The 19,492-nt window shown below is 35.5% G+C and overlaps 1 protein-coding gene across 2 annotated transcripts; it reads left to right on the top strand.

Annotated features, from left to right (window-relative positions):
* The first annotated feature begins 1,212 nt into the window (after positions 1–1,212).
* Positions 1,213–18,698, top strand: LOC134825153 (serine/threonine-protein kinase tousled-like 2). 2 transcript variants are annotated; one of them, XM_063837297.1, is made up of 21 exons: positions 1,213–1,292; positions 10,875–10,942; positions 11,169–11,225; positions 11,406–11,564; positions 11,780–11,854; positions 12,042–12,182; positions 12,471–12,584; positions 12,774–12,878; positions 13,199–13,311; positions 13,589–13,680; positions 13,881–14,032; positions 14,192–14,271; positions 14,429–14,484; positions 14,596–14,724; positions 15,126–15,272; positions 15,438–15,542; positions 15,735–15,851; positions 16,094–16,194; positions 16,428–16,553; positions 16,925–17,047; positions 17,236–18,698. In XM_063837297.1, exons 1-21 carry the CDS (start codon positions 1,226–1,228, stop codon positions 17,317–17,319), a joined length of 2,211 nt encoding a protein of 736 aa, XP_063693367.1. In that variant the 5' UTR covers positions 1,213–1,225; the 3' UTR covers positions 17,320–18,698. The 2 variants fall into 2 exon arrangements, with proteins under 2 accessions (XP_063693367.1, XP_063693366.1); XM_063837296.1 differs by having other exon boundaries at positions 12,039–12,182.
* Positions 18,699–19,492: the final 794 nt, after the last annotated feature.

The following is a 19,492-nucleotide window of genomic DNA, read 5'->3' as shown; positions in this document are numbered from 1 at the left end:
TGTAAAGTATGTCAAGAATGTGGTCAGTTTATTCAGTGGGATGAGAAGTGGGGTGGAGCAGTTTGCTGGTCAAGGGTTGTTATGTTGGGTGCGGAATGCTATTGGGGGAATGTTGAGTTGGTGACGTCATCAGTGTTTTGTCAAGAGTTGTAGAGCATAAAAAAGAGTCGCCCTCAGGGCAATATCTGAGAATCACGACACGCAGAACCAAATATGGACGTCACTCATCATCATTCGGAGATCAAGACGTCGTTCAAGTGGATAGCTGTCGTTTGTAATGTTAATGTCTTAGTTGGTTGTTATTCTACATGTATCTCAGAGAAGTGACCCTGTTCTTTCATTAAATAACGATTAATTGTTTGTTTGTGTTCAAACTTGTGCAATCCGGAATTTGGCGATCAACTCAACTGTTTCTCGGGGAATTATTATGTTTTTTTGGGAAAAAATTAGGGAGGGTTAAATTTTATTGGGTTAATCAGTTAAAACTTACATGTTTGTAAGGCAGAAGAAGTTGAGGTATGTATGTTTGGACACGTGCTTGTATCCAGCTAATAGTGTGTTTGTGGCTGTCGAACGTTACCCTCCTCCTCAACACGTCAGCAATAATCATCGCCCACGTGTTCTGGAATTTGGTAGAAAAACGTTCCACAATGCATGTAGATGTTTGAATTCTTACATCATATCAGTACTAGACTCTCCGAACATAATCATGTTAGTTAAACTTCCTTTTTTCGCACATATCATGCAAAAATAGAATCATTCAGAATGAACAGTGCGCAACATTAACACTTGTTCTGGGAACGTATTGTGGATTTTGGGAAATAACAAGCACCCCAGATATTGTTTTGAATTTGAACGATTTTTAGCTTTTTAGAGTTTTATAATGTACTACTAGAAAACATTTTCCTGGTTGAGGAAAAATTTTATTTGAAATAATAAGTTTGATAATTTATACTCGCTTTGTCTCGCTATAATGATTACCTCTTTTTTTCAGAGAAGTTTACTAACGGTTAAAGGAGATTGTTGAGCATTTTTTTTCATTGTGTTCCATCGCGAAACAAATATTTCATTATACTCACTATAAAAAAGAAAACTTTCAGTAATTTTTTATCGATATATGCCGCTTCGCACAAGTTGCAGATATTTTGGATACCGCTAAATTTAAATGAAACTGTAAGTTAGTTGACTAATTACTAACTTTTTTCTTCTGCAAGGATTGTGACATATGAATACACTAATAGATGGGGATGAAGTAGAGACCTGGAATGTAACTAAACCTTCTAAAGATACGAGTAAGTAGCATGTTGTTTGTTTGTTTGTTTGTTTGTTTGTTTGTTTGTTTGTTTGTTTGTTTGTTTGTTTGTTTGTTTGTTTGTTTGTTTGTTTGTTTGTTTGTTTGTTTGTTTGTTTGTTTGTTTGTTTGTTTGTTTGTTTGTTTTTTATTATTTTGTTTGTTTGTTTGTTTGTTTGTTTGTTTGTTTGTTTGTTTGTTTGTTTGTTTGTTTGAGGGAACCCGTCCCCAATCTCATCCTGAAAAATGACCTGACTCAATACTGAATGTGAATACGGGTGGTACCTGCAAGGGTATTCATTAATTAACACTTTTACTAAATAAAACTTTTAAGTTTTACTACTGAGGGGGCTTTAGAGGACTCTATTCGGCTAAGGGTTTTTAAAACACGTTACAATAAATGTACTATGTGCTGTATTACCACACGTTACAATAAATGTACTATGTGCTGTATTAGCACACGTTACAGTAAATGTATTACCACACGTTACAGTAAATGTATTATGTGCTGTATTACCACACGTTACAATAAATGTACTATGTGCTGTATTATCACACGTTACAGTAAATGTATTACCACACGTTACAGTAAATGTATTACCACACGTTACAGTAAATGTATTACCACACGTTACAGTAAATGTATTACCACACGTTACAGTAAATGTATTACCACACGTTACAGTAAATGTATTACCACACGTTACAGTAAATGTATTACCACACGTTACAGTAAATGTATTACCACACGTTACAGTAAATGTATTACCACACGTTACAGTAAATGTATTACCACACGTTACAGTAAATGTATTACCACACGTTACAGTAAATGTATTACCACACGTTACAGTAAATGTATTACCACACGTTACAGTAAATGTATTACCACACGTTACAGTAAATGTATTACCACACGTTACAGTAAATGTATTACCACACGTTACAGTAAATGTATTACCACACGTTACAGTAAATGTATTACCACACGTTACAGTAAATGTATTACCACACGTTACAGTAAATGTATTACCACACGTTACAGTAACTGTATTATGTGCTGTATTACCACACGTTACAGTAAATGTATTATGTGCTGTATTACCACACGTTACAGTAAATGTATTACCACACGTTACAGTAAATGTATTACCACACGTTACAGTAAATGTATTATGACACGTTACAGTAAATGTATTACCACACGTTACAGTAAATGTATTATGACACGTTACAGTAAATGTATTACCACACGTTACAGTAAATGTATTATGACACGTTACAGTAAATGTATTACCACACGTTACAGTAAATGTATTACCACACGTTACAGTAAATGTATTACCACACGTTACAGTAAATGTATTACCACACGTTACAGTAAATGTATTACCACACGTTACAGTAAATGTATTACCACACGTTACAGTAAATGTATTACCACACGTTACAGTAAATGTATTACCACACGTTACAGTAAATGTATTACCACACGTTACAGTAAATGTATTACCACACGTTACAGTAAATGTATTACCACACGTTACAGTAAATGTATTACCACACGTTACAGTAAATGTATTACCACACGTTACAGTAAATGTATTACCACACGTTACAGTAAATGTATTACCACACGTTACAGTAACTGTATTATGTGTTGTATTACCACACGTTACAGTAAATGTATTATGTGCTGTATTACCACACGTTACAGTAAATGTATTACCACACGTTACAGTAAATGTATTACCACACGTTACAGTAAATGTATTACCACACGTTACAGTAAATGTATTACCACACGTTACAGTAAATGTATTACCACACGTTACAGTAAATGTATTACCACACGTTACAGTAAATGTATTACCACACGTTACAGTAAATGTATTACCACACGTTACAGTAAATGTATTACCACACGTTACAGTAAATGTATTACCACACGTTACAGTAAATGTATTACCACACGTTACAGTAAATGTATTACCACACGTTACAGTAAATGTATTACCACACGTTACAGTAAATGTATTACCACACGTTACAGTAAATGTATTACCACACGTTACAGTAAATGTATTACCACACGTTACAGTAACTGTATTATGTGTTGTATTACCACACGTTACAGTAAATGTATTATGTGCTGTATTACCACACGTTACAGTAAATGTATTACCACACGTTACAGTAAATGTATTACCACACGTTACAGTAAATGTATTACCACACGTTACAGTAAATGTATTACCACACGTTACAGTAAATGTATTACCACACGTTACAGTAAATGTATTACCACACGTTACAGTAAATGTATTACCACACGTTACAGTAAATGTATTATGTGCTGTATGTATTACCACACGTTACAGTAAATGTATTATGTGCTGTATGTATTACCACACGTTACAGTAAATGTATTACCACACGTTACAGTAAATGTATTACCACACGTTACAGTAAATGTATTACCACACGTTACAGTAAATGTATTACCACACGTTACAGTAAATGTATTACCACACGTTACAGTAAATGTATTACCACACGTTACAGTAAATGTATTACCACACGTTACAGTAAATGTATTACCACACGTTACAGTAAATGTATTACCACACGTTACAGTAACTGTATTATGTGCTGTATTACCACACGTTACAGTAAATGTATTACCACACGTTACAGTAAATGTATTACCACACGTTACAGTAACTGTATTATGTGCTGTATTACCACACGTTACAGTAAATGTATTACCACACGTTACAGTAAATGTATTACCACACGTTACAGTAACTGTATTACCACACGTTACAGTAACTGTATTATGTGCTGTATTACCACACGTTACAGTAAATGTATTACCACACGTTACAGTAAATGTATTACCACACGTTACAGTAAATGTATTACCACACGTTACAGTAACTGTATTATGTGCTGTATTACCACACGTTACAGTAAATGTATTACCACACGTTACAGTAAATGTATTACCACACGTTACAGTAACTGTATTATGTGCTGTATTACCACACGTTACAGTAAATGTATTACCACACGTTACAGTAAATGTATTACCACACGTTACAGTAAATGTATTACCACACGTTACAGTAAATGTATTACCACACGTTACAGTAAATGTATTACCACACGTTACAGTAAATGTATTACCACACGTTACAGTAAATGTATTACCACACGTTACAGTAAATGTATTACCACACGTTACAGTAACTGTATTATGTGCTGTATGATGTATGTATTATGACACAACCTCTGGTTGTAATTACACAGGAAACTCTCTCCTAACTGGTCCCTTTAACCATGTGTTATCGTACTTGTGGTGTGTGTATTACGTAACGTTAACTAGTGACATACTAATAATAATAATAATAACTAGAAATGTAAACATCGCTTTATAGCCAAAAAGAACTCAAAATCCTGAGATTCAGTTCAAGCCATCTAAAGCGACTCATGAACATGTACATAAGAACTTAGTGTGTATGAAGTATGGTTTGTATGAGAAAGATATTATATGATACTTATATGAACACTTTTTCAAGTAGATGAGTCTTTAGTCTCTTTAAAAAAAAGACAATATCAGTCAATGTTCTCAGTTGATAAGGAAGCTGATTCCTTACTGAGGGTCCACAGTAACTAAAACCTCTCTCAGTTTTACTATAATTTGAGACAGGAGGAACATTTAGGAGGAAATAGTCTTGTTCAGTTCGTAGCACACGTACAGGTTGACTCTTGATGTCGATGCATTTGGTGATATATAGTCTAGTCTGGAGCTATGTTGTTGATGCATTTGAACACTGTTAGAGTAATCTTATACTCTATTCGCTGTCTAATTGGAAGAAAATGGGCCTTTTTCAGGAATGGAGTGACACTGTCCCATTTTTTAATACCTTGTCTTTTTTTAATATCGTACACAGGAATTTTGTACCTTCTGGAGTTTCTTTATGAGAAAATCGGGTAAACCATAGAGAAGTCCATTGCAATAGTCTAGTTTTGAAAAGATCAAACAGTGAATGAGCTGTCTTTTTAGGTCATAGTTAAGCTTTGAGCCTATAACTCGAAGGTTCCTCAAATGGATGTTGCAACAACTGATAATTGAATTGACTTGATCTTCAAATGTAAGGAATTGATCAAAGAGGACACCTAAACTTTTTACTGTGTGGGATGCATCCACAGGGTCAGCTGCATTGTCAAGTTGTATTGAGTCGACTGGACATGAAGAGTAACTGTTCTTGGTCTGTACTACAAGAGCTTCTGTTTTGTTTTGGTTTAATTTGAGTTTATTTTGGGTCATCCAGCTCTTAATTTCTTGAAAACAACATGTAATTCTCTCTTCGATTGTTGACAGATCTCGAATTAGTGGGTTAAACTCAATGTAAAGTTGGGTGTCATCTGCGTACATGTGGATGTTAAATCCATGTCTCTTTGCAATATGATTAAGCTCCTTTGTGTACAGTATAAACAGAATTGGACCTAGAATTGAACCTCCAATTCTAAGGAAGCATCTCTTTGATCTTGATTTATCAATAGTTACAATGAAGTACTGTGTGTATATGTGCAGTATGTTGTGTTATATTGTGTGTTATATACTTACACTTTACAGCTGGAATAGCTTCTATTTGCTAAAAGTTCATAGGAAACCTCAATTTAGTAGAACTAAGGCAGCATTTATTTACTGTGGTCCTAAAATATAGAATGATACATTGATTATACCATCTTTATCAAATATTGGGTCCTTTATATATCAGCTATTAAAACGTTCGCATTATACTTTATTTGAAGCTTTTAAACATACTAAATGTTCACCAGTGTGTGTTGCGTCTCTGAAATTTCGTTGTTAAGCTGATAGATTCATGAGAGGGTGCATAATTATGTTTTTACCCAGGAATAGTATGAAAACTAGTCTCTCGTGTATTTTCTAATTGTGTACGCGATTACACACCGTTATTTGTTTATCCTAACTTGCCATGAAAATATGATTTTGATTTGAAACTTTTACAAAATAGCAAGTATACAAATGTACAGCAATTCGAACAAACATATAAAATGGGCCGAAATGTATAAATGCTAAAAAGCGTGGGTCAGTGAAACAAGTACAGAGGACAACTTTCAGAACAGGAGTTTTTTGGCCGCCCAAAGTCTCAATAACATCACCTCCACCTAGTAATAAAATTATGAAATGTGAAAAGTGTGAAACAATCAAATAATAATGTATGTATATAATATAATTGTCTCTCAAATACAGATAACGTCCGTTAACTCTTAAAATACCCCTACAAGTACATATTATACTGATCGGTGGTGTCCGAGAAACATGAATTACGTCATCATGGTGTCTTCTTAACCCGGCTACAGACCTTCCCGTTACGGATGTAGTGGTCGAGATGAGTCTGTTCAGCCCTCCTCTTCTTCAGGTCAGTTACCACGTTCTTCCTTGCTGCACGCTCTTCACTGGATCTATCAGGACAGATCCATACATTTTTGTGTGCATCAGCCATCTTCAGTCTCCCTGTTTTCATCAGAATCTGATGAACTGCTGTTGAGCTTAGGACGGTGATCTTGACTGGTCGGATAGCCGTACCTGGCCTCTTCCAGCCGACTCTAGTCGCTTCAAAATGAGGTTTCTCCCCGATCTCCTCCAATAGTGCGGTTACCAGAGCTGGTAGCTGTTCTTCATCCTCTTCTTTCAGACCAAACACTATCAGATTCTTGCTCCTGTCCTCCTCTGCAGCCACACTCTTCATTACATTCTTCAGAATTTTACTGTTGCAGACCGCGCCACTTGTGCTGTTCTTTTGTACAGCTGCACTGTAGCTCTTAATTCCTGTCTCCACCGTTGTTTGTACTGTCTCTTCAACTGACGTCTTAAACAACTGTAGTTGTTCGTCCTTCTGCACTAGCAACTGGTCCTGCAACCTGACCATCTTTTCCTTGTCTGCTAGTGCTTCCGTCTTGAGGCACTCAACGATTTCCATCATAGCGCTCATCTGACTACTCTGCCGTCGTACGAGGTCTGCTGCTTGCATAACCCAGTTTGCCATATACCTTTTATAGATAGACGGAGACATGAGTATTTCCTGGTCCATATTTCCACGAATTTCGAAGTTTTCTAATTTCAGTTCTCTTGCCATCGAAGTGAACCATCTTTCAGTACAGCCCTCTACATCTTCCTTTTCATCGTAGTTGAAATCCTTGATTTTCTTCTGAGATCGGGTCAAATTCAGATCATCCTCCATGGTGTACTTGTATAATAATGTACAATTACACACGCAAAGGCTAACTACGCGGTAGCAGCAAACTGAACTTATCGCTAAGTTACAAAAGATAAGGGAGCTCGATAATTGCAACGTAAGCTACACACACTACACACAATGTAAAGTAATCATCATGAGGAGCCGGGCCCTTTATATAATTTATATAATTTATATAATAATATAATTTATATAATTTATATAATTTATATATTTTATATAATTTATATAATTTATATAATTTATATAATAATATAATTTATATAATTTGTACAATTTATATAATTTATATAATTTATATAATTTATATAATTTGTACAATAATATAATTTATTTAATAATATAATTTATATAATACTGTCCCGCACAGAATACTATACATGATTAGTGAGTATATTATGTGCAATCAGTCACTTTGTAGACGTGGATTTGTTGAGCTTTTCGTCACTGCAATACATTGTGCTTTGGAAATATTTTATCTATTTTTAGTTTCGGATCTATCTGTCGTTAGTGATTTTGTAAGTCTTTTTAGTTTTTACTTTTGGCCATCTTTCAAGTTAGAATTAATGATACATAGAACGGTGCTCATGTTTTTATTCTTCAAATCGGCTGAAAAAAAGTAGACAAAAAAACACGATGTACCCCAACCCACGGTTCCCTCGGCCTCAAAATACTGCTTATACTGCTAGATAGTAAACTGGGCTATATTAATGACGTTCTCGACCCTTCTATATATAACATATGTTACACATATGTGCACATATTTATTGTACCACCGTTATCACTGGACGATGTACTATCAAGTGTACACTGTACGATAGTTACAGTTTGTTATTTGATATTATGTTGCAGCGCATGAGTTGTTGTCGAACTTTTGAATTGTTGTTACTTGTTGTTACTTGTTGTTACGTGTTGTTACTTGTTGTTACTTGTTGTTACTTGGTGTTACTTGTTGTTACTTGTTGTTACGTGTTGTTACTTGTTGTTACGTGTTGTTACTCGTTGTTACTTGTTATTAGTTGTTGTTACTTGTTGTTACTTGTTATTAGTTGTTGTTACTTGTTGTTACTTGTTGTTACATGTTGTTACTTGTTGTTACTTGTTGTTACTTGTTGTTACATGTTGTTACTTGTTATTACTTGTTATTACTTGTTGTTACTTGTTATTACTTGTTATTAGTTGTTGTTACTTGCTGTTACTTGTTGTTACTTGTTGTTACTTGTTGTTACTTGTTGTTACTTGTTGTTACTTGTTGTTACTTCAGTTGTACGGTGCTCTGTTATCTTTGTTTAACTGCCATTATTGCTCACATGTTCAGTTTATTTGTATGATTTATTAATACTGTGTGATCGTTTGTGATAATTTTGTATCGTTTCATCTAGTTGGCTGGAATTGTTCTTCTTTTGTACTACAATCTAGTTGTTGTAGTGGAGTTGTGAAACCATGCTTGCAACTTTAATTACTTTTCACTTCCACTCGTGTCTTGTAGATTACATGTGTTCTTTTAATCGGTAATTAGTTGTACAATAATCGATTATCTTTAAGTTCACATTTAAAATTAAACTAAATAATGCTTAGAAATAATAGACTTTAATAACTTAAATAATATAAATTAACTTTAATAACATAAATAATATACATTAACTTAAATAACTACGAGCTCTTCACTATTGGGTATACCAATATAAATGTACTCACATGTATGTGCATGTTACACGGTTATTGGTTATCGTGTACCCAATTAACTTTTACACCCAAAACTTTTCCGGTCCAATCGTTTTCAGTAATTGTGTAGGATCGGTCAGATTTTCAATGAAATAAATTTATTATTTTCGATTTTCTTTTTAAGACATAATCACAAACATAATTTAGTACCGTACCAAATCCCAATATTATAATAATACCGCCATCTATTTTTACGATTTGTGTTTTAAGTTGAACAATGCAGTGTTACGTAATGTCAAACAACAACAAACGTAATGTAAGTTTGTGAATATATAATAAAAGTGATTTGTCCTTTTTAAGTTTCTCGTTCTACAGAAATTATGTGTGAAAATATTCTTCTTCCATTTTACTGCTTTTACTATAGTTGTTAGAGAGGAGCATATTTACTAATGTATATTTTATAGATTTTACTTTCGTAATATTACGTACGGCTAAGAGGTTTGGTTCGCATAAATTTGGGTCGGGAGTATTTCATCGTCTTCAAATCTTTGTTGTTTTGTTAGTTACTAACTCATTATCAATTTTGTGCTTTACGGGCCGTAATTGATTCATTTTATTCGCTTATTAATAACAAATTGGTCAGAAGGCTTCTTGTGATTGTGATTGTTTTTTTTTTTGTAAATTTTATTTCTGGAAACTTTCTTCTTCCAGTATCCACATCTTGCAGTATTTCTCTCAGTTGAGCTAACTACATACATATCTAAACTGATTTGCTCTTTCGATTATTTTCGTGAGCGAAATTGTGAAAAGTTAAACAGTAAAACAAGTAGACTTGGTTTTTAAATATTCCCATTTAATAACAAGTTCTCAGCAATTGTAATCAGACTTTTAAATTTCCTGTCTGTGGGTTTCACATAGCCATGATAACCAAATGGTGGAAGTTACACTGCCATTACCGTCATACTTCATACATAATTAGCCTAATTAACATAATTACTTTGTGTGTAATGCATTGGAGTGTATTTGTCGTATTGCATGTTTGTTTTTAAAGCGCTCTTATGTCTTGTTCCCTGCACTGGTCGCTATGTGATTTACCCTCACCGTAACGAAGGAATTTTTTTGCGTAATCCGTGAAAACAGTCCTGTACACGGCTTTATCTTGCCATTCTCCCCAGCTATTTCTGATTTAATTTGCTAATTTAAGTTCTGCAGCTAACTTTCCATCTAGAAGGATGGCTCTCCTGAGCCGCGCGGCTACGCGCCAGATTAAAGCACACAATTTCAGTAACAAATAGTATGAAAAGTACCCTATCTTCAACATTTAGCTTTACGCGCGCTCAAAAAGGCGCAATTGTAGAAATTGTGTTCAGCCGAGTATAGAGATTGATATTTGATAAGAGTGACGTGCACGGTTACAATGTTAATAAGCGTTGTGTGGAGTGTCTCTTATATCAATCTCTTTGTTTCCTTACGACCGTCCGCTCTGTACATATCAGACACTACTAATGTCATGTTCTTATCATTATTTTCGTTGCTAAGTTAGACTGGCGTAAAATATTTGGTCTGTAAATCACATTTTTACTATGTAGGAGACTATTTTCGGTTCTTCTCTAAATTATTCCTTTCAGCCCCTAATGCTCCCAAAGGTCTAGATCCTCAGAAAAGGGAGATGTTAGAAGCACGATTTGTCGGAAAGGTAATAAGCGATATCTATTTATAGCCAGACACAAGGTACAATGTCATATATCCATACAATGTATAATTAATCTTGCATACCACAGTGTATAGCCAGTACACTGGTTAGATTTCCTGTGAAGGGGGAACTTGACACTCGTATTTAGCTTCATTAGTTTGGTTGTTGTATGTGATTATGTGGGGTGACTTTGGTGTGTGGTATTGAGTACAGTTTGATGTATTTTCAGAACTCTTCGCCGATTCAGCCAGTCATGCCGCCGAGAAAACTTGATTCAGATTCTAAGGTGCGTTTCAATTCTTTCACAACTCTCAAGTTATATTAATCTATTTTTATTTTTATTAAATTTTAATTAGGCATTCAACAGTTATGTTATTATCTATAACTTAAGATAAATATATTTTGTTCGCTGGTTGAAATTTCCCAATACCGCAAACTCTGAACGTAACCGACCCCTCCCAAACAGAGTTTAGGACTACATGAGTTCAGTGATAACAGCATCTCACAAGACGGTATCTTGTCCCCGGCTGGATCCCTTGCCGACAGGAAACGGCGCCGACTCGACATGGACGGCGTTAAAAGTCCTGGTAACCGTAGCGGTAGAAAGATCAGTGAATATTTCAAGGTATTTTACATCAACTGGTTTTTTGGTAGTTGGATCTCGGTTTACTTAAAATGCTGTAATCGTATGTGACTCCGTAGAAGATAAGTTCTCATGTTAATTGGATAATTAAGAATATGTAGATTTTACCATTCGTGTAATTACATTTCTCATGAAAGGTATTTCTTAGTTTTGTGATTTTATCAGTTTTGCTTTTCCTCTAACAGATTTATTTTCAGAGCAACAACCCCCAACTGGACAATTTAAACGGAAATGCCAGGAAACCAGAATCTGTCCTTATATACTCCGACAGCGTAAGTTGCTTTTTTTACTATTATGTGGCTACGGCAGCATGATCAGAGTGAGAAGTGCAGTTCAAGCATATCAGATAACTGAGGAAGGGGGCTATTTCATAGCAACGATTAGATATTCCGCGGAAAAATTAACATAATACTACTATAAGACTTGCCAAACAATATCCCAACATCATGATAACAGCAGGACGGAGCTGGAGCTAACAATGGGAGACCGAGTACAGGGAACCAGGAACCCCTATATCTGAGAGCGGGAGCTAGCAGCGCTAACGACTCCAACTCTTCCTTTCATTCGAACACTTCCTGTACTAACGAGTCAGCTTGTCAGGTTAGACGGGGTAGCAGGGGAGGGGGGGTACTGCCAGGATATTTGACCGTTAAATCTGTTAAACGACAAGAGATTATATCGTAAAGTTTGGGTTGTACGTGTAGTATTATTTTAGTGTCGTCGGCAATAATTTTTAACATGGCAAAAAAATCATAAAATAATTTGATCACGTGCTCACGTTGATCAATGATCAGTCTACCTGGAACAGGTATGTTTTAGTCCTATGATTTGGGCTATCCGTCACATTGGTTACAGTACACCATATAAACCAGATGTTATACCCCACAGACTGTGGTCACAGCGCAAGACTTGCGGAGATTAGAAGAGAGCAGAATGCCGCCCCCTTCAGAATCATCTCAACTTGTTGAGCTGGAGCTGCGCAGAACTATTGAAAACCTCCAGGTTTGTACCTTTTCTGGGGTAAATTGAAATATCTTGATATATTTTGTTATGAAATTCACCCTGAAAATGAAATTCACTTTTTAATTGGATTATAAAATCAGCTAATGGCTAAACAAGGTTCGTGTTATCAGTTCTATTTAACAGCATGCAGTTCCAAGAAACACTCAATCTTCAACCTTTTCTTTTCAGAATCAGTACAAGCAGAGGGAGGCAGAGTTCACCAGAGAGTTGGAGCAAGAGAGCCACAGATACTCTGAGTGCCAAAAAGAGCTGAAAATGCTCCTCCTCGAAAAGGTAGTTTTTCCCATTATTTGCGACAAATTTTATGTATAGTCTTATGTATAGTCTGTTAAAAATCGCGGTATCGCGATTTTTGGGGAAAATGATCGCGATTTTCTTTTGTCCCTGCATTATATACAGCTAAACTCATATCGCATGCTCTTGTTAAAGATTAAGTGCTATGTTGTACTATCAATGCATATTAAGATCATTGCATATCGTAAATTCACAAGAGTGAATCGTTTTAGACCACGACCATGCTGTGCGGTGTTGGAAAACAAACAACACGTGATTTATTATGTTTCAAGTAAGTTGCTAATTTTTCTTGACCTCAGGTGGACAGATACAGTAAGCAGTCGCGGGAGAGGTGTAATAACAACAAGTTGAGATTAGGACAATATAATACTGTTAGATCAGGAGCTCACTACCAAGAAGACTGGGTGAACGGGTTAGCTTGTCTTTATTGTAATTAATTAATTAATAGGTTAATTGGTGTTAATTATACTGTTTACTAGTCCGCCATTGTGTAGTTAATATTGTAATTTTTCTGTTCACGGACTAATTTATGTTTATTTATGATTAAATTAGTTGGTTTGTAATTCGCATCCTATCACGCCTGATTTGTGACGCTGCATTTCAATTCTTCTACTCTCCGGTCCAAGTAAAATACCTTAACATTTCCTTTCAGTTATGTAAAAGTAAAATACCTTAACATTTCCTTTCAGTTATGCGTTTCGAGAACACAAACAGAGAGTCGAACGATTTAAACAGAACAAAGAGAGTTTAGAAAACGATCAGAAAGTTCTTCGTCAAAAACGTAAGTGCGACGTTATAAATAGTTCAGTCCGAAAATCTTTGTTAGCATCTGATCCCTGTTCTAATGTCGTAATTTTACTATTTTTCTTTACTTAAGTTGGAACGAAACTGAATAATAGCATTTAAGGCGTTGCTTAAGTTAAGATTTTGGCTCAGTTTATTTATTACTCCTAATATGATCTGAACCAGTGTATAATTTAGGTAAAATGATGAACGGTCCGACTCCTAAGAAGGAAAATAAAAGGATTTCTGGGGATGTTACACCGGTCATAGACCAGCAGGAGCTTCACGAAATGGAAGAAATTCTGAAGATAAAAGCTGCTGCACTCAAGAAGGAGGAGCTCGATATTCAGGTGAGCTACTGTGTTCTGATTTGTTGGTTTGTGTCAGGTGAAAGGAACACTGGGTTCTAATTGGTTATTTTAAACCACCTCTAGCTCTTATTTTGTAATAAATAAATCTCGTTTGCTTCGAATATCATTATTTTATCGTTTAATCGATACACTGTTCAGACCGAGATCGAGAAACTGCAACAAGAGTGTCAACTTCACATGAGAGAGAGCAAACGAATACAGGCTGAAAACAACAGCAGGTAAAAGAAGGGCAATGAGTGTAGTGTTATAAGAATGGGTACTGTTTAACCGAAAATAGAAATTAATTCATAACATGACCAAAAATAATTGTGTTACATCATTTTCTAGATTGTTAGTAAAATTGTGTTGCGTTCTCAACACATCATGACCTTCCAGATTTAAAGATAATCCCACCCTGAAGAATGGGCGGTACCTCCTGCTACACTTAATTGGTAAGTGGTAAAGTTACTGACCAGTAAATACCAGAAATTCTTTTAGTTCAAGTTATTATTTACGAGGATTAAGCGTACATTTTACATCCCAATCATACCACCTCGTCCCAGGTAAGGGTGGGTTCAGTGAAGTCCATAAAGCGTACGATTTCGAAGGACAGCGTTATGTTGCTTGTAAAGTTCACCAGCTTGCGAGTGAGTGGAAAGACGAGAAACGCGCCAACTATTTGAAACATGCTGGTATGTACCTACTATTTTAAATTTTAAGTGAAAACTCTAAACTTAATAATGAGGTCTGATCATCATCTTCGTACAGCGTTCGATGTCTGTGTGAAGGTAAAATGGTGATATCCTCTGGATCAGGCAGAGGTCGAGTGTTATCGGGATTATTTCTGTAGTAGTGGAACAGCAATACTAAGGTAATAGTCCCATTACCTTAGTATTGCTGTTCCACTACTACAGAAAACTCTAAACGTATACATTTGGTATACATTTGGTATACATTTGGTATACATTTGGTATACATTTGGTATACATTTGGTATACATTTGTAGTTTTGTGGGAGTAAGTGTAACGAATATTTATCAACTAATTTCTTTTTTTCTTTCAAGAAGTTTAAATTTATTATAATTCTACTTCAGTTCGGGAGTATGACATTCAGAAGAGTTTAAATCACCCTCACATCGTATCACTGTTTGACGTGTTCGAGATAGATCAGATGTCATTCTGTACGGTGCTAGAGTTCTGTGATGGCAACGACTTGGACTTCTACCTTAAGCAGAATAAAAGTGAGCCAGACTGATGATGTCTAAATAATTATAGATATTAAAGATTAGAAGATACCTCTAGATATAAACAAGATAGATGTTTCGATATTTGGATTAATAAAACGCAATTTCAATTATAATTCGTGTAAGAATAAAACTTGTTTAATAAGTCTGCAATTTTACCAGGTGTTAGGGAGCAAGAAGCTCGTTGTATTATAATGCAGATAGTAAGCGCTCTTAAGTATCTTAACCTCAAGAAAAACCCTGTTATTCACTACGATCTTAAACCAGGTTTGTTCGTTATTATTGTTCTTATCTTATTTTGAGTCAAATTGTTGTATTGTCGTTAGTTAGATAACACTAACTGAAAAGACTTTTCGTGTTATTTTGTAGTATCCAATTTTGTTTTTAAAGATCATTCAAGTTCATCAGCCTAATTGTTGATGAATCACTTCGTTTTTAACCCTGTAATTCTCCTTCCAGGGAATATTCTGCTGGTGGGTAAGGGAGACTTTATCGGCAGCCTAAAGATAACAGACTTTGGTCTCAGTAAAATAATGGAGAATAGTCACGACGGTGGTATGGAGCTTACTTCTCAAGGTTAAAACAGAATTAGTGCTTTGTTTTTATTTACTGCTCCTAATATTATATGTTGTCGTCGCATCCCACTTTTTCGTAGTTTCGTGTAAGCAGTATGGTTACAACTCTGCAATTTGTATATTTACTATAATTATTATTCGAATGAATTGTGAAACTGTATCACTAAGCCCGCTTATACATAACAAGCTCAAACACACCTGTCAGTATAATAATTTACACTAAAATAACTGAAATTCCTACAGGAGCCGGCACATACTGGTACTTACCTCCAGAGTGTTTTACAGAGTCACCCAAGATATCCAGCAAAGTAGATGTCTGGTCTATAGGAGTCATCTTTTATCAGGTATTGAATTTAATTGTTATTTATTCAAGTCGATTTTCGCCAGATAGAATCTAGCATTTTACCCAAATATTTCAACTATACTAGTAATTTCAACATTTCTGCAATTTAAAGGGAAAATTTTAACTAGTTTTATGTTTCAATATTTATTTTCAATTCCTCCAAAATTATGAGCATTCAAGCGTTTATAAAGATGAACTTTTTGCAATCATTGTTTATAACATTAAATATCGCAGTGTTTATATGGCAAGAAGCCATTCGGTAACAACATGGCACAAGACGCTATCCTCAAGTTCAACACTATCTTGAAAGCTAAGGAAGTGGAGTTTCCAGCTTCCCCTAAGATATCACAGGAAGCCAAGGTTAGTTTATTGTATATTTATTTATCAACCTTTTCATTGATTATCCCTAGCAGTTAGCACTGCAGTTGATTTTCTGTCATGAATTTCTTACGGGGTACAATTTGTTTAGTTAACGTCTAGTTAACGTAATTATTTAATATCTCACTTTCTGATTAGCTAGAAAAATAAAAGTTTCTTCAAGTTCACCCAAGACGTTTGTAGCGAACTGTTTATAATTCCACTGCACCTCAGACGTTTATAAGAAAGTGTTTATCGTACCACCTCAGACGTTTATAAGAAAGTGTTTATCGTACCACCCTAGACGTTTATAAAAAAGTGTTTATAATTCCACCTCAGACGTTTATAAGAAAGTATTTATAATTCCACCTCAGACGTTTATAAGAAAGTGTTTATCGTACCGGGCTGATCTGAGAGTAGACGTGTTGCAGTTATCAGAAGATCTTTATCTCAAACAACCTCCCAAGCGGACTAAGAGCGAGAAAATGCAGCCCCCGGTTAGGAAATATTCTTACTTCAATTTTTATTTATTAAGATTAACTTGACGTTTCTCATCTAATTATGGATTGCGAAATTTTAAGTAATATGGCAATTGGTCCCAAGATGTGATAAGGATCGCAGTATGAACATTAATAATGAACTAGCACGTGCATTCCATCAGACTGCAATACCAACACCGTTTCAGGTGGTACCAGAAGCGCCCCCATCTCCCATTCCCCAGACAATGGGCACATTCCTTCCTCCAGTAGTAACCAGTAGTCACTCCTAACCCTGCTCCAACGTGCCGCGTTGTCATGACAACCTAAGCGTGCAGCGCGCGCACACCTCCCTACATTATTCATGTGCTCTGAGACGAGAAAAGAGCTGCGAGTGTTAGTTGAAAATGCTTCCCGTCTCAAGTTTACACCGTCAAATTTCCTGTTTTGTACGTGATCATGGAAAATATTTCTTTAATTGCGACAAGTATATTTTTATTGATAACAGATTTTTAAGGCACGGGAAGCATTTTCGATATTGGAACGTGTTAAGACACCCGAACACTTTAGTATGATTTACACAAAGTTGTAAAAGACCATTTTGCTACGTTGCCTAGCGATTTACTTTCTTTATTTACATTGCGAATTTTGTTTGAAAAATTTATATATGTGTGGCGTGAGTAGATAGGAGATAAGAAGGGCGCTACTTAATGACGTCATAAATCACGTTTAATGACGTCATATCTCATGTTTAATGACGTCAGATACCATGTTTTATGACATGAAGTCTGTTTCGTCACGACATCGTTTCTGGTGACGTCGTTATTTGGTCTACAATTTTAAGCTTTAAAATTTAGTAAGTTGCCCTTACATTAGAATTCTCCTTACAGTGAGATAAGTACTTAACTACTACTTCATGATAAAATCCCACGATTTTGAGGCACATTTCGGCTCATCGCAATTTCAACAGATAAGTTTTAACGACATAATTCCAATGTCATGGTTAAGTACATAGTTTGAAATGGTGTTCAATATTTCATTTGAAATTGGTCAAATAGATCGTTTAGTAAGTAGTACACTGCACTACTCAAAATAACAGAGTTACTTTAACTTTTTTTTTAACGTAAAAATCTACGAAATTTTCATTCTCTAAATCACGCTCACCATTAAAATCATCTTGAATTCAAATGTTCGGCAAAATCTATGAACAAATTTGAAATTTCTCACAGGTTGCGTTATTAAATTTTCTGAGAGCCCTCATTAATTTCATTCCTACGATACCAAATAGACACCACATCTCCGAAAATGTAACTAGCGATGAGCCGGTGCCAGTAGAATGGTTTAAGTGCGCTTTTTAGAATGGATGCTAACTGGCAGGTTGACTAGCGGAGTAAACTGGTCCGGGTATTAACTTTATCAGCTGTAGTGACATGCACACGTGATTCCGACTACTCTCCACGTGCACAGAAATTCCGGACTTATTTTGAACCTATGATGTTTGCTAAGATCGTGTTCTGTATGTAAAATTAGGTACTTTTGTGGTTGAGAGCGCGTCGGAATCTAGTGCTGTGTCCACTGAATGCGATAGGTTATGAGAATAGCCTGGTAACAATGGTTTTGATCATTTGAACTGAAAATTGTTGTTTTGGGGTTGTTTGAATTGCGTTCCTTCAAGAAATTGTTTTATTTGTTTAACTGCCGAGACCAAACAGACGTGGGATACATGTTCAAACTTCAGACAATGATTCTCTGTTCTCGTAGTGCACGGATACTGGAATGTTGCGGACTCACAGTACGTAAAGATAAGACAACGGGGCGGACATGAACGTCTGATCACGGACGAAATGTTTGTTTCTAGTAACTTAGTGTTATGAATATATAATTGATATATTATCTCTAGCTCTCTTCAGAGTTCAGCACGGCTTTCTGTGAGTGTGAAAGAGATGTGCAATGTGTAGCAATATTAAGACTACTCTATCACTATGCGCGGATCTGTATTATACGGTATTATACAGTATACTATAATACAGGGTGGCCCATAAGTGACTACCCACACGCAACCTCTTAATAACTCACGTAATTCGTCTCCAAATTGCACCAAAATTTCAGAGATTATAGATATGGGTCGAACTTAGATTTCCTGAAAGTTACGTAAGCCACGCCCAATTACAGTGGGCGTGGCGTGACCCTCCCTCTTTTTCACTATTGTCTTCATAAAATGAGAACGCTTTAAGCTAAGAACTCCACATTTTTTGCACACATTTGGCTAGATAATTTAAAACCTTTCCCAAAGTTTCAAGTTCATTGTTCAAAATTTGGCTGAGTAATGACCATTTCAAAATTCATCGGAAACGTGATCCGAGCACTCAGTCAGTGATCTCTGCACTCAATCAGTGATCTCGTCACCCAATCTGATCAAGAGTAAGGCGTTAGCTGTATTAATGAGGTTCATTAGGCTTTACCAAA

Source organism: Bolinopsis microptera, chromosome 13 (assembly GCF_026151205.1).
Source record: "Bolinopsis microptera isolate Bmic1 chromosome 13, MBARI_Bmic_1.0, whole genome shotgun sequence".
Classification (NCBI taxonomy): domain Eukaryota; kingdom Metazoa; phylum Ctenophora; class Tentaculata; order Lobata; family Bolinopsidae; genus Bolinopsis; species Bolinopsis microptera.
This window is presented reverse-complemented; position numbering and strand designations above follow the sequence as displayed.